The 12,609-nt window shown below is 38.8% G+C and overlaps 1 protein-coding gene across 1 annotated transcript in view; it reads left to right on the forward strand.

Annotated features, from left to right (window-relative positions):
* The first annotated feature begins 2,206 nt into the window (after positions 1 to 2,206).
* rbm20 (RNA binding motif protein 20) overlaps positions 2,207 to 12,609 on the forward strand; it is a 73,577-nt gene continuing 63,174 nt past the window's right edge. The window contains exon 1 of the mRNA XM_080446103.1: positions 2,207 to 2,351. Coding sequence (XP_080302229.1) covers positions 2,221 to 2,351 — 131 coding nt within the window. The 5' untranslated portion in view covers positions 2,207 to 2,220. The remainder of the gene's footprint in view (positions 2,352 to 12,609) is intronic.

The raw sequence follows: 12,609 nt of genomic DNA on the forward strand, positions 1-12,609 counted from the left end.
GGGGATTGTTATGCAGGGTATCTGTGTGTGTGTCTCTATCTCACTTTTTCACACACAGACACACACACACACACACACACACAAACACCCCCCCACACACACACACACACACACACACACACACGCACACACACACACACACACACACACACACACACACGCGACATATGAGAGAGTTTCTTACACTTGTCAGCAAGGATTTTGACACGTTTTGAACCTTGCTATTCATCATTTCAACAGATCATGTGCCGATAGAGAGAATGTTGACCATGTCTACCATTATTCATTCTCACTGCTGTTACTGCTATGACACCTTAATTAATTATCTTATCATATCTTGTTTTATCTGTCTATCTGGTAGCGACGAGGCCGTATGTCACAGCCAGGTTCCACAGCAGTGCTGCTGAGTGGAAGCCAATATATGCCTTTGTCAAGAGTCAGCTGAGATATGAGTAGAGCCAGAATGCAACTCTACCCCGGAAGACAGTGAGTATAATAAAACACTTTATTGCCCCTTGACAATAGGAGTGATTGAGTCCGAGACATGAATCTGCAGTCATACATAAGTTTAATTATAGTGTTCATAGGCCGTTTCCTGATGTTTCAATCATACATAATTTTTGTTGGATGCTATCATCCAAATTACAAAGGACGAAGTAAGCACGTGTGTAAGTCAGTTTTCTGTCTTGAACACAGTTTTCTGCAATGGTCTTATGTGATATGTGCTGGTGACAATGGTCATTTCTCCCCTGGGGATTAATAAAGTATAACATTATAATCATCATCACATCATCATTATTATCATCCTCTTTAAGTATTTTGAAGAAATTGTATCTTGTTTCGTGAAGAAAGGGGGAAAGAATATTCTTGTTACTCCTCCTTGTGAAAGCAGTCATTGTACTTTGTGTCATTTGGCAACCTGCACAGGAAACTCAGACTTAAATCCTCATACTAATCCTGTGGAAACAGCCTGCGTTGCCAGTCACAATATTATCCTCCCAAATAACCATTCCCTGATTCCGCAAACAAACAAAGCGACCAATCAAGCGGCTCACCGCCGGAGCTTAGCTCTCCCCTTTGGGTAACATGCTCTCACTGGGACACATGCTAATGCACTCTCACTCAGTGCTATTCTTCCCCTGATGGTAATTTATTACTGAGAGCGAGGTGTCCCAAGTAACGCTTTGGCTTCCAGATGTGAAACTGCAGACAGTTGAGGCCACCACAAAATGCGAATAATCTTGACACAGTGTCCAGGCGACTGGAGACGCCCCCTCGGTTCCTCTAGCAGCTAAATTGATCCCGACACCTACTGTAGAGTGACTGATGGCATTCTTAGCACACCACCATGCTCCCACGTCTAGCCAGCTTGTGTGTGTGTGTGTGTGTGCGCGCACGCCAGTGGTGGAAGAAGTACTCGGATATTTTACTTAAGTAAAAGTAGCAATACCATAATATAAAAATACTCTGTTACAAGTAAAAGGCCTGTGTTCAAAATGTTACTTGAGTAAAAGTACAAAAGTATTGCGCATGTGCCCATGTATGTGTGTGTGCAACCGTGCGCTGTAGAGGTGATAATCAGGGGACTCTCTTGTCCCTGTTGTTGTGCTGTGTGATACCGTCCCATTAAGCAGGGGCTCCCAATTGGTCCAGCAGTGCCTTTCAACTCAACCCCTCCTGCCCCCCTCCCCAAAGTCTAACTCTTCTGTCATTTCCTCTAAATCTTCACTCAACCTCCTGGCCATTTCCCTTTGAAGGAGTTCTGAACTGGTTGTGTGTGTGTGTGTGTGTTTGTGGGGTTCCTCCTGTTTGACAGCTAGGAGAAGATAAGCAGCGTGGAGCGTATGTTAGAGTGAAAGAGAGTGGGAAAGAAGAGGCTAAAAGGGGGGCTTTACTGCCAATGCCATTGCTGCTGTCGATCAGGGGCGGTAGAAAGAGTGAGCCCCCTGCTAGAGTGGTCCGCAGCCGGCTTCTCTACTCTGGTCTGTCTGCCTCTCTGTCACCTCTGTCATCACAGGAGAAGGAGAGAGAGACAGAGAGAGAGAGAGAGAGTGGGGAAAAGAAAGTTGCCTCATCAGGATTCGCTGTCTTTGGACTTGTGCTAGTTCATTTTTGAGAGGGGGGGGGTTTATTAGAGGGTGGGGGGTTGGGGACAAGGGGAGTGAGTCAGTGAGAAAGTAGTGTCGTGCTGCAGGTGGTGCTAGAAGGTTTGTTTTTGTCATGCAACAGGCCTGGGACCAGAGCAATATCCAGGCACTCTACTACGAAAGTCTCAAGAACAGGCAAGCGAAAATGCTTGGGAAAGGACATGAAGGATACCCCCCGAAGGCATCCAATGAACTTATGCAGAGGTAAGGGGAAATCTTCCACCAATATACAGTATATAGTAGGAGTGCTGTATATAGGAGCTGTATCCATTCCGCAATGTGGCTGCATGAAAAATTCATTTGTTCAAGGAGGATTTAGGAGATGGTATTTATGAGTATATATCTTGCCATAAGTAGCTCTGTTGGCGTGAAAGTGACTGCAGAAGATGAGTTATGTCAGAATATCCTCCGCTTTGGAGAAGAAGAAAAAACCTCATGTTGGAATGCTTCATTGTTGGCTGTAAAAGATGGATGGGCCAGATGGAATCACCCACTGTGATTCTGCCCAAAAAAAGTGAATTTATTGAATTTTGCCCCCATAGTGTGTTTCCCATGAAGCAGTGAGATTCTGCAGAATCTATGAAGCCTGGCACTGAAAAGTTCAACAGTAGCACTCCAACAGTAGCATAAACCATCAGTTCACAGAAGTTATTATGTATATATTTTAAATAATGTGAGGACTAATTTAAAATGCAGACTCAGAAGAAATCATTTCATAGGTTAAATGCAAGCTTAAATTGGTGTTAATTTTACACTTCCCTGAAGTAGCTGTAGACCCATGTGTCCTCTCTATATAAAATGTTTAAAGTTAACTACTTCTTTTAAAATAATTTGTTAAGACACTCTATTACAAAAGACACCATTTTGTTTGCATTAGAAGTAAGAAAATAAATAGGTGAAGGTGTAAACCTTGAAGATGAAATAAATCAATATATTTGATAAAACTTCTGTATGTGGCTGTAGTTAATATATGTTGGCTGGCATTTTCTGACAATCACTACATAATCACATAGATCTTGTAAACCATTATTTTTAATTGTTAAAGACTAGATAAAGACTAGATAAAGACTAGATATCATGACGTACTGTAACTAAAATTGTCTCATTTGATTAAATTAATGTGATGAAACTAAATCCCCCTTTAGCCAAGCAACATGTTTTTTTTTGTATTGAGGAAATATATATTGTTTAAAGATATTATTTCAGCATTTTCTCCTTTATTTTGATAGTGACAGTGACAGAGTAGAGAGACAGCAAAGCCGGGAGAGCTAGAGGGAATGACATGCAGCGAAGGGCCTCGGGTCGGATTCAAACCATACTTTATAGAATTGAGGAAGACTTAAATTGATTAATTATTCATTTATAATTATTTTTGAAAAGATCTGTTGAGATTTGACTACAAATTGATTACTGTGTGTATGACTGTTTTTAAGTCTTACATCTTCCTTTGATTGGGTTATGAATTCCTTACTTTTAAAACGATCACATTCATGTAAGAATAATAAATGGCACTAGCTTAGCTTAACATATAATAATTTGTTCTGTAAACAGTAGGGGGAATTTAAAGTGCTACAATATATATATATATATATATATATATATATATATATATATATATATATATATATATATATATATATATATATATATATATATATATATATATTCTATTATGAAGATTTAAAATGAATTAAATTAATGGAATATATTTAAGAGGTATTTACAAATACACCTTTATGCTGGCTATAGATAAACTTAGTTTTAGAGTATTTTTCATGAGGTATCATTGGATACCTCAACTGCATTTATGGAAATGTGGGTGAAATAGCGAGGTGAGGTATCTTGCAACAAGAATTAAAATAAGACTAATGCTAAATTGTGATCCTTATTTATAGTTTGTTATTCTGTCCACGTCACTGTACATAAACATTAACCTAATCAAGGAAACATAGGCCTATCACATATATATATATATATGACAGCTTTACCATAATTGAGCTAAGCTGCTGTAAATGTTATGTAGCAATGTGTTACGTTATATCAGGTAAAAAGTACCACAGCAAAACCCTGCTGTATGCTGCTCTTTAACAGGCCTACATCAGTATGATCATCACAATTTTCTTTAACATAATAATTGATTACATTAAAATTATTTTGCTTTAAACTAGACATGTAATCCGACAGTGGGGGCAGATGTTTTTCCTGACTGTCGGATTTAACAGAAAAACAGACTAATGTATTGCCTTTACTGGATTCTTATAGTACTCACCATTCTTATAGTACTCACCACAGAGGTTTGCTCTGGATTTATTAAACAAATGATCATAGAATTTTGAGGTTGCATTTGCACAAATGTGTGCTGGTGGGCGCCATGTGGGTAGTCTGCTGAGCTAGAAAGTGAAAGGTTAGAGCGGCCCATTTATGGTTTTGCAGTCCGCCATTTCTATTTTAACACATTAACAGTTTATGTACATACATGTATCCCCACATGACGTCCAGCCATTTTTATTATGTTTTGGTATCTGTCAGTATCAAGTCTACAAGATTTATTACTGTAGCTCTGTGCCACTTTATTTGACACCAGGCCAAGTGTGTAAAGATCTATATCTAAAAAGTTGACTTAGGGCATATGGTGCAAGTTGCCGATTTAAATCATTTTAAATACTCCTATGAAATTACTTTGTAATTACTGTGTTACTATTATGCCACTTACATTATGAAATATTTAACAGTTACATTGAAATTGCTAAGTTGTATTAGTTATGCAAATAACACCCCCAAACTTGGAAAAATTAAATAGAATTTTGCTGAAAAATGAATAGCTGTTAGATGAGATAGGATGGTACTCAATACGCACATGAACCGAAATCACTTTGTAATTGTTTAAAAAAAGGCAATCTCCTCTTTTTATTGATGTGTTGATCTTATGTCACAACACTTAACGCTGACTATTTAAGGGTAGTGCTTGAAATATTATTTTCTACGCATTCAAAACAAAAGGCTTGTGAGTTATTTTTTATTACATCAGATAATTTACACCTTTATCAACAATGTGCATATTGATCTATTTTGAAACAAACAAAAACACACGTAGTAATAATGGCCTTACCTGTGCATTTGAAAAGGCTTTGAGAGTTGAGACAGTTAGCTAAAATAAATATCTGTTATCTGGCTAACTGGATTAATGCATTTTTTTCTCTCGATCAATTACTCACCCTGTGAAAGCTTCAATTCATGGAGATCTTTTGTTTGTGTCTCAAAGCAACAAAGAAAATACTCATAAAATGAATTGAAGGTAATAGATGAACAACAACAACAAACAAACTATATAAAAAATGTGTTCATACACTCTCAAACAACTCACTCAACCAATCACAATATAGTCCACGTGCCTTGTATCCAGTCGTATCGTCAGTTCTACCAAAACACCTTCTAAAACACAGTGAAGGAATGCAACACAAACAGAAGTTCTCCATGAATTCAAGGCTTCACAGGGTGAGTTACGGATACGGGAGGGGGGGGGGGGCGGGGGGTGGAGTCCTTTTGGGGTGAAGTATTACATTAAAATATCAGTTGAAAACATTTCTTCAATCTTAATGTAATGGTAGAATTGCTCTCCTGCATCCTTTTACATTGGACTTTGTGATATCCATATATCTTGAACGTCTACATATCCACCAAAGGTGTGCTAGCGTGAGCTTTGTGTTCTAACGTTGATTAGCAGTGTAAGTTGAGCTGCGATTGGTGTAGCAGCGTCAGCTGAAATACATGTGGTGTACTTTTGAGGGGACTGAGAAGTCGAGATACAGACAAACCCAATCTAGAAGCTGGCCAGCTAAAACCTTTCATGCAATTAATTTGTATGAAACCTCCCTCAAAGTGTTAACCCAAATATTTATTACGAAACGTTCGCTGTTTGTACAATTTGATCCTGTGTGATGGCGCTGTGTTCTCTTTGAGTTAGAGGTCTGGTGTAATTCTGCCTGGCGACTCAGCACCTGTCGGGGTCTTTTCAACCAGTCAGGTTCTTAACTTCTTCACTTTTACTTGATCAAATATTTAAAACAGCTACAAGAGTGTGTCCCTCCAAACAAGGCTTCTTGTCAACAAAAACAAGACTTCAGTTCAGTTAACCAGTAAGCACTTAAGCACTATTTTAGTCTTATGTGTTGTCAAGCTAAAATTGCAGATCTTTCATCACAAAGCGTTTTGAGCTTGTAGATCTTCTATTTTACTAACGCCAACCCCAAATATTTCCAAAAATGTTCAATTTATTTTTGAAAAAGTTTAATTATTATTATTTTGCACATTTTGAGGAAAACGTGTAAAATGTTTAAACTATCACCTATAATATGCTCAAAATAGATAAGTGGATAATACCCTATTTTTCTCTTGTGTGCATTTTATATGCAGATTAAAAACACTCAACCCCGCTCTGAATACAACAAGACAATGACATGCAGACAGAGCACCAGTCTTCTAGCAGCAGTGTTTCCACCTATCCTACTATTAGTATGGCATTTTAGGTTCAGTGACTGTGATAGATTGCACTCCAACAGGTTTGTGGGTAAAAGTATTAGTGAAGCATTATTAAGATGTTTGGATCATTAGGGTTTTCACCTTTGCCATCCTCTGTTTGTTTTTAGTTTTTTTTCTCCATTTTGTTCTCTTTATCATCCCTCTCTCTCCCCCAGCTGCTGCCTTTATATCACTCTGGCAGCTCTCCATTGGAGGGGAAGTTGCATCTGACCTCTGACAGGGCTCTGTGATGGCCAGTCAGTGCACAGCAAAAGTGTTAGCTCTTGAGTGTGTAAAAACATCTATCTATCTATCTATCTTATTATCTTATCCAACCTACTTGCTTCAAGGTCAGGGGCGAGTCAACTTGTCAAACTCTCCTTGCAGCTCTTCGATAGCACCGATCTGTGAAAAATGCCACAGGAAAGGTAAATCCCTTTTGGTCGGAGTGTTTACATTCAAGTCACCTCTCTTTCTCACCTGCTTTGTGGAAGGTGTGTGGTTAGTGTGTCTGTCATGTGGATAGTAGTGCTGAAAAGGACACATTTAGAACACATAATCTGAAGAAGGCAAATGTTTCTTTCTTCTAGCGCTGATGGTAAATGGTGGCTTTTGAAGTCAAGCGGTTTAGCATAGAGTTTAGCATTTCCTGTTGTCTTTCTTTGAAATGCTTATTGTAGGGCAGGCTACACTGACACATCCGAAGTGTTAAGAAGAAACTAACCCTAAGCCTCTGAAGTTCCCTACCTGCAAGTTTAATGCAGATTCAGGATATGAAAACAACAACAGGTGGTTAAAATGTGGTCAGAAATTTAATCATGACACAAACTGTAACTACTAACTAACTCATTATTTGTGTTCTTTAGTTCATGCTAGAAATGTTCTGTTTTTGTAATTTAATAACATAGGCACTAATAGCCATAATGACTAAATTGGGAGAAAAAGCGGAAATAAATAATTGCCTATTAGTAATAGGCAATTATTCATTTCCGCTTATTTTTGTCATTAGTCGCAATTTAGTCATTATGTCAATTCCAGAATTCCCCAACGGGAGGACATAGTACCTCCACCCTACTACATCAAACCGTTCAACGCCCCCCCACTAACAGGCGCTGCCCCAGCCCATAGAAAGGCAGACGGAAATGCACTGATTTTAAGATGTTAAACTTTAACATGTCATTTTCATGATTGCTTGAACTCATCTGTGATTCCCATCAGCGACTGGTGTTGGAAATTAGCTTTGGCTATATACAAGTGTACAGTACATCGGACACTGCTGCAATTTGAATGATTGCTTGAACTCATCTGTGATGCCCATCAGGGGACTGGTGTTGGAAATTAGCTTCGGCTAGTGCATTGGACACTGATTCTGCAACTGTCAATCTTTCTCTGCACTTGGCCCCTGTCAAAAAAAATGAAAAGAAAAAAAGCCCCATGCTCTCAACTAGTGGGGCTGAATTTTATTCATAAATGCATGATAACATTTAAAATGATTGTTGGTGGCAGAATGTATTTTATTATATTGTATATTTCATATCCAGATTATCCACTGAGGTGTTAGTTAGAGGAAAGGCCATGGGGTCACCTAAACCAGCAGGGGTCTTTGGTGGACATGAAAGTGGCAATGAAGGTGGCAATTCAGCCGGTAGTTTTTACTGTATGCATAATGCATATTATGTCAACTGACATTGCCATTCCTACAGCACAGCTGCCAGCAGGGCTACAACCCCAACACAAAATGAACACTGTACTGTGTAGTCTCGCGTAGCCAGACGATCACAGATACGTCTGTGGAAATCTAAATTCAGTGTATGGGCTTGAGTAGCGGACACATCCAACTCTGACAAACCTAGGCCGACTGCTTTGAAAAGCAATCCTAATACCATCGCAATATGAAGGACTACCCTAAAGCCTTTGCGTTCTGTGATGCTGTTGAATTGTTTTCATTTTCTGAATTGTTTCCACTCAGTTTGAGCTCATTCATTCATTGAATTTAGATTTCACCAGAAGCATCAGTAGATGTCTATCTCTGATCGTCTGGTTGCATACAGTGTAACAGTGTTGGTACTTGGTAGGCCAACTCAGTGTCATAGAATGTGTTATGTCACATCCTAAATGACTTTGAGAGTAATGGTCTCAGATGAGAATTCTGAAAAACAAGAATTTACAACTTAGGGAAATGTCAACTTTTATTAGGCAGTTAAATATGAGCCTTTGCCAAAGTTGTAAATTCTTGTTTTTCTGAATTCCCATTTGAGACCATTAGTCATTTAGGATGTGACATAACACATTTCTATGACACTGAGTTGGCCTACGAACAAGTTGTTTGTTGAAATGAAGATGAAACATGGAGGTAGCCATCTATCAATATTTCCCATGCCTCACATGCTAATAGCTCTCGCCTGGGCAGTGGTTGTGTGTAGACGATTGACGATTGATTAGCGAGTCGACTTAACAGCTCTGCCACAGGGGGGGGGGGGGGGCTGTTCGAAAAGCACAGTGTTTGTTTGAACTAGGCCAAGAAAAACATATTCCCCAACATTTTCTATTTGTTATTTCAGAGATAGAGACACAGGTGGTGTGTAATCCCACTGCTACAGGGAGGCCAAAAAGTTTAGCCATGCAGGCATGGCGGTGGTATGAAAGGGTGGGGGGCGGGTGGTGAATAAACAATGCTCAACGTGCCTGTCACCTCTTATGAAATGTATTTGGAAATACCATTAGAAGGGCGCTTGTGACATTAGCATAATGCGCTAACTGCCCCTGGGGCTAGATGGTATCCATCTCTTCAGTGACAGCTTGCTGCGCCACACAGCAAGGCAGCAGTGGTCTTACTGTACACACGCAGGACTATTTGTAGTAGAGATGATTTTTTTATAACCCCTTCCCTTACAGAAATTGTATATTTATTTACTGTGACACCTCCCCGAGGTGTCTCCCTCCCCCTCGCTGTGGTTTTGGAGCCCGCGCATGTGTTCATTGCAGTGTTGACACGAGGCAGCAACTGGGGCTAATCTTGATGTTAAATGGCTGACAGTTCCATGGCACCAGCCAGAGACCTCTGTAGGGTCACTTTAATGGCAACGCAACATTTTATGTCCACTCCCTGCCCCCTGCTGTGTGCTCAGAGATGATAAATCCTGCTCAAAATACGGAACAGCAGAGAAATAATGAGAAATAAGAGCACAGGTCTTCTAAAGCGGAAATTTCTGCTTTCATTATTCTTGCGCTATAGAAATTTTAATTATAGCTGCAATAAGGAACTTATTTGAATGAATAACACATTATTTTAACCAATCTGTATGATAGAGTATATTAAGACAATAACTAGCACATCTGCAGTGTCCCTACTCTTGCACTGAGGAATTTAGACCCTGGTGTCTGGTAGGACACCTTCTAGTTGACAAGTAGTACTGCCTGAAGTTTATAGGGCAATATCTCCCCCGACCAAGTGGGGGTAGAAATGTGATTTCTCATGCGGGATAGCCGGGTTCCAATCACATAGAATTAGAAAGTAATGGATTGCAGCTTTAAATGAACTGAAGCCTCTGGATTTGTGAGAGTGAACCTGCTTTCATGATTTTTGTGACAAGTCACTTGAACGCACATGATGGCTGTGCACGCAGTGTAGTCCTTCTCATCTACCTGGTGTGGAAATAACAGAAAGTTGGAGCAAAGTTTGATGAAAAATGTAGTGATAACCAATTAATCTTTCCTGCATCTGTGTGATATGAGCGCAGTTCATTTTTTATAATTATTTATTTTTGTTTCCAGCTACTTATAACTGCTTGATTGGAACAAAAACCTTTAGCCGGCGCAGCAATCCATAAGCAATATATCAGATTTTTGAGGAATTATAGCCATACTGAACTTCTATTAAGAAAGATCAGATCTCCAAACTTCTTTGAAGAACTACTTTACTAGTTTTCATCTTTCTTTCTTCCTTTATCTTTATTTCTTTGTCACTGTTTATTGCTGCACAGATGTGTGAGGAACCAAAACAAACAGCTTTATACTCTCATATACTTAGTTGTATGTAAGACATAGCAATTAAAAATTATCTTAAAACTTATCTTATGATACTGTGACCCCTGATACAAACAGGTCTGGATTGTAAGAACACACCAACTGCTTTTTATCTCTTTAGTTGGAACCTTGAAACATTTCGCATGAAGCAGGGTGCTTTTCCATGGCTGAATAAAGAACTGTCACTGAGGGGTTTATAAGTGTTGAGTTTGTAGTCTTAGTGGGGGTAACTATCTGGAACTTTGGGAATGGACAGAGTTTAACAGGCTTATAGTCTATATCAGAGTTAACTCCAAACAATGACACAAGAGCTATACTTAGTATTTCCCGCAGTGTATTTTTACCAATGCACAACGCAGGCACTATTGATAGGGATACATTTGTTAATACTGAAATCATCGCTCTATGTATTGTTCTATCAGGCTGTTTTATCTTTTCAAATAATGGGCATTTAACAAATTAACTTATCCAGAGGGAATTGCAGTGAGGGGTTCAACAACTTGCTCAATGATACTTTGATGTTGTTGTTTGTGCCTGGGACATTAATACACATCATGAGGCTATAGAGTCAATATAGGCCAATATGGGCCATCCTGTCAATGTATTGCCATACGTCTACCTAGTCCAGTTATCCATACATTCTTAGTTAATGGCTGTCTAATACTATATATACATTTCTTAAAATGGTTCAGTAAGATTTGTTAAATTAAAAAAATATTACATTACCTACCTTGTGATTGGCAGATGTAGTTTCATTTCAAATGTCATTTTCAACACTTTGTTTCCCCGCTCAATATCAAGATGGTCGTTTATCCAATTAAAGTTCTACACTTTAATTGCACTGACATGCAAAACCGTCAAACTCTAACGACCAAAAGTAACTGGCTGGAGGCTTCTTCTAAACTGAAACCTTTAGCCAGCCACCTGACAGTAAACTATAAAATCCATAGTGTTTGTTTAACTCAAAGATTGTACAAATGGAACCAAATGGGGTCCATGTGGTTACATTTGTACACTCTCAAGTCACAAATGGATAAATGAACACTGAGGGTTTTACTGTGTAACTGCAGTCCTGCAACAGTGTTTCAAATTTCACATAGTCAATAAAGTGTCGAATTCTGATTCACTGTAGAAAAACGATATACTGTATGAATGAAACCATTTTATGATGTCCTGTGCACTCTTCCTGGCTAGTGTGATGGATTAGTGTGATAGCTGTTCACCTAAAGTATGCACAGATATCCAGCTGTGCTAAGCTAGCAGAATCAGTGCGCTATACTTTCAGGCCGTTATTTTATTTAAATCATTAAAATATTGCCAGTGTCAGCCCTGTTGCGCGAATCAGCTGTCAAACTCTATCTCATATTATGCTGACAGGTCAATGGGAAGTGTTTTTTCCAAAAATAAATTACAAAATATTAGTCAGTCATTAGAGTGGTTCTATAAAGAATAAAGAATGTGAAAATATAGCTGATTATAATCTCTAAAATGTCACAACTAGTGACAGCTAGAACCAAGATAGTATTAAATGCAGTAACGTTAGATAAGTAATGAGTTTCACGCCTGCAATCATTTGGCCTATTTATTGGGTGTCCATTTTTTTACGGGACCACTACCAGAATAGCCATACATATACTTACAAATAATAAAGTGTAATTGAAAACGTTAAGAGAAAAGAGTCCGTTCTATAACTTCAACTCCTTGGAGCATTAAGCTCAAACATCAGCACACAATCACTCGAATCTTTCAGGATCAACTCTTCATCACTACCTCTATGTCCTTATTGCTTAAATATATGAGCTGGCAGAGCTTAAAGGTCTTGGTGTAAACACAATCTAAAATTAACAGGGCTGTTCACATCAAGCTAATGAAGTGCACTGTCTCGGAGAAAATCTAGGACACAGGCTGTGAACTTCAT

The sequence above is a fragment of the Gymnoscopelus braueri genome (assembly GCF_963280865.1).
Source record: "Gymnoscopelus braueri genome assembly, chromosome: 2".
In the NCBI taxonomy this organism is placed as follows: Eukaryota; Metazoa; Chordata; class Actinopteri; order Myctophiformes; family Myctophidae; genus Gymnoscopelus; species Gymnoscopelus braueri.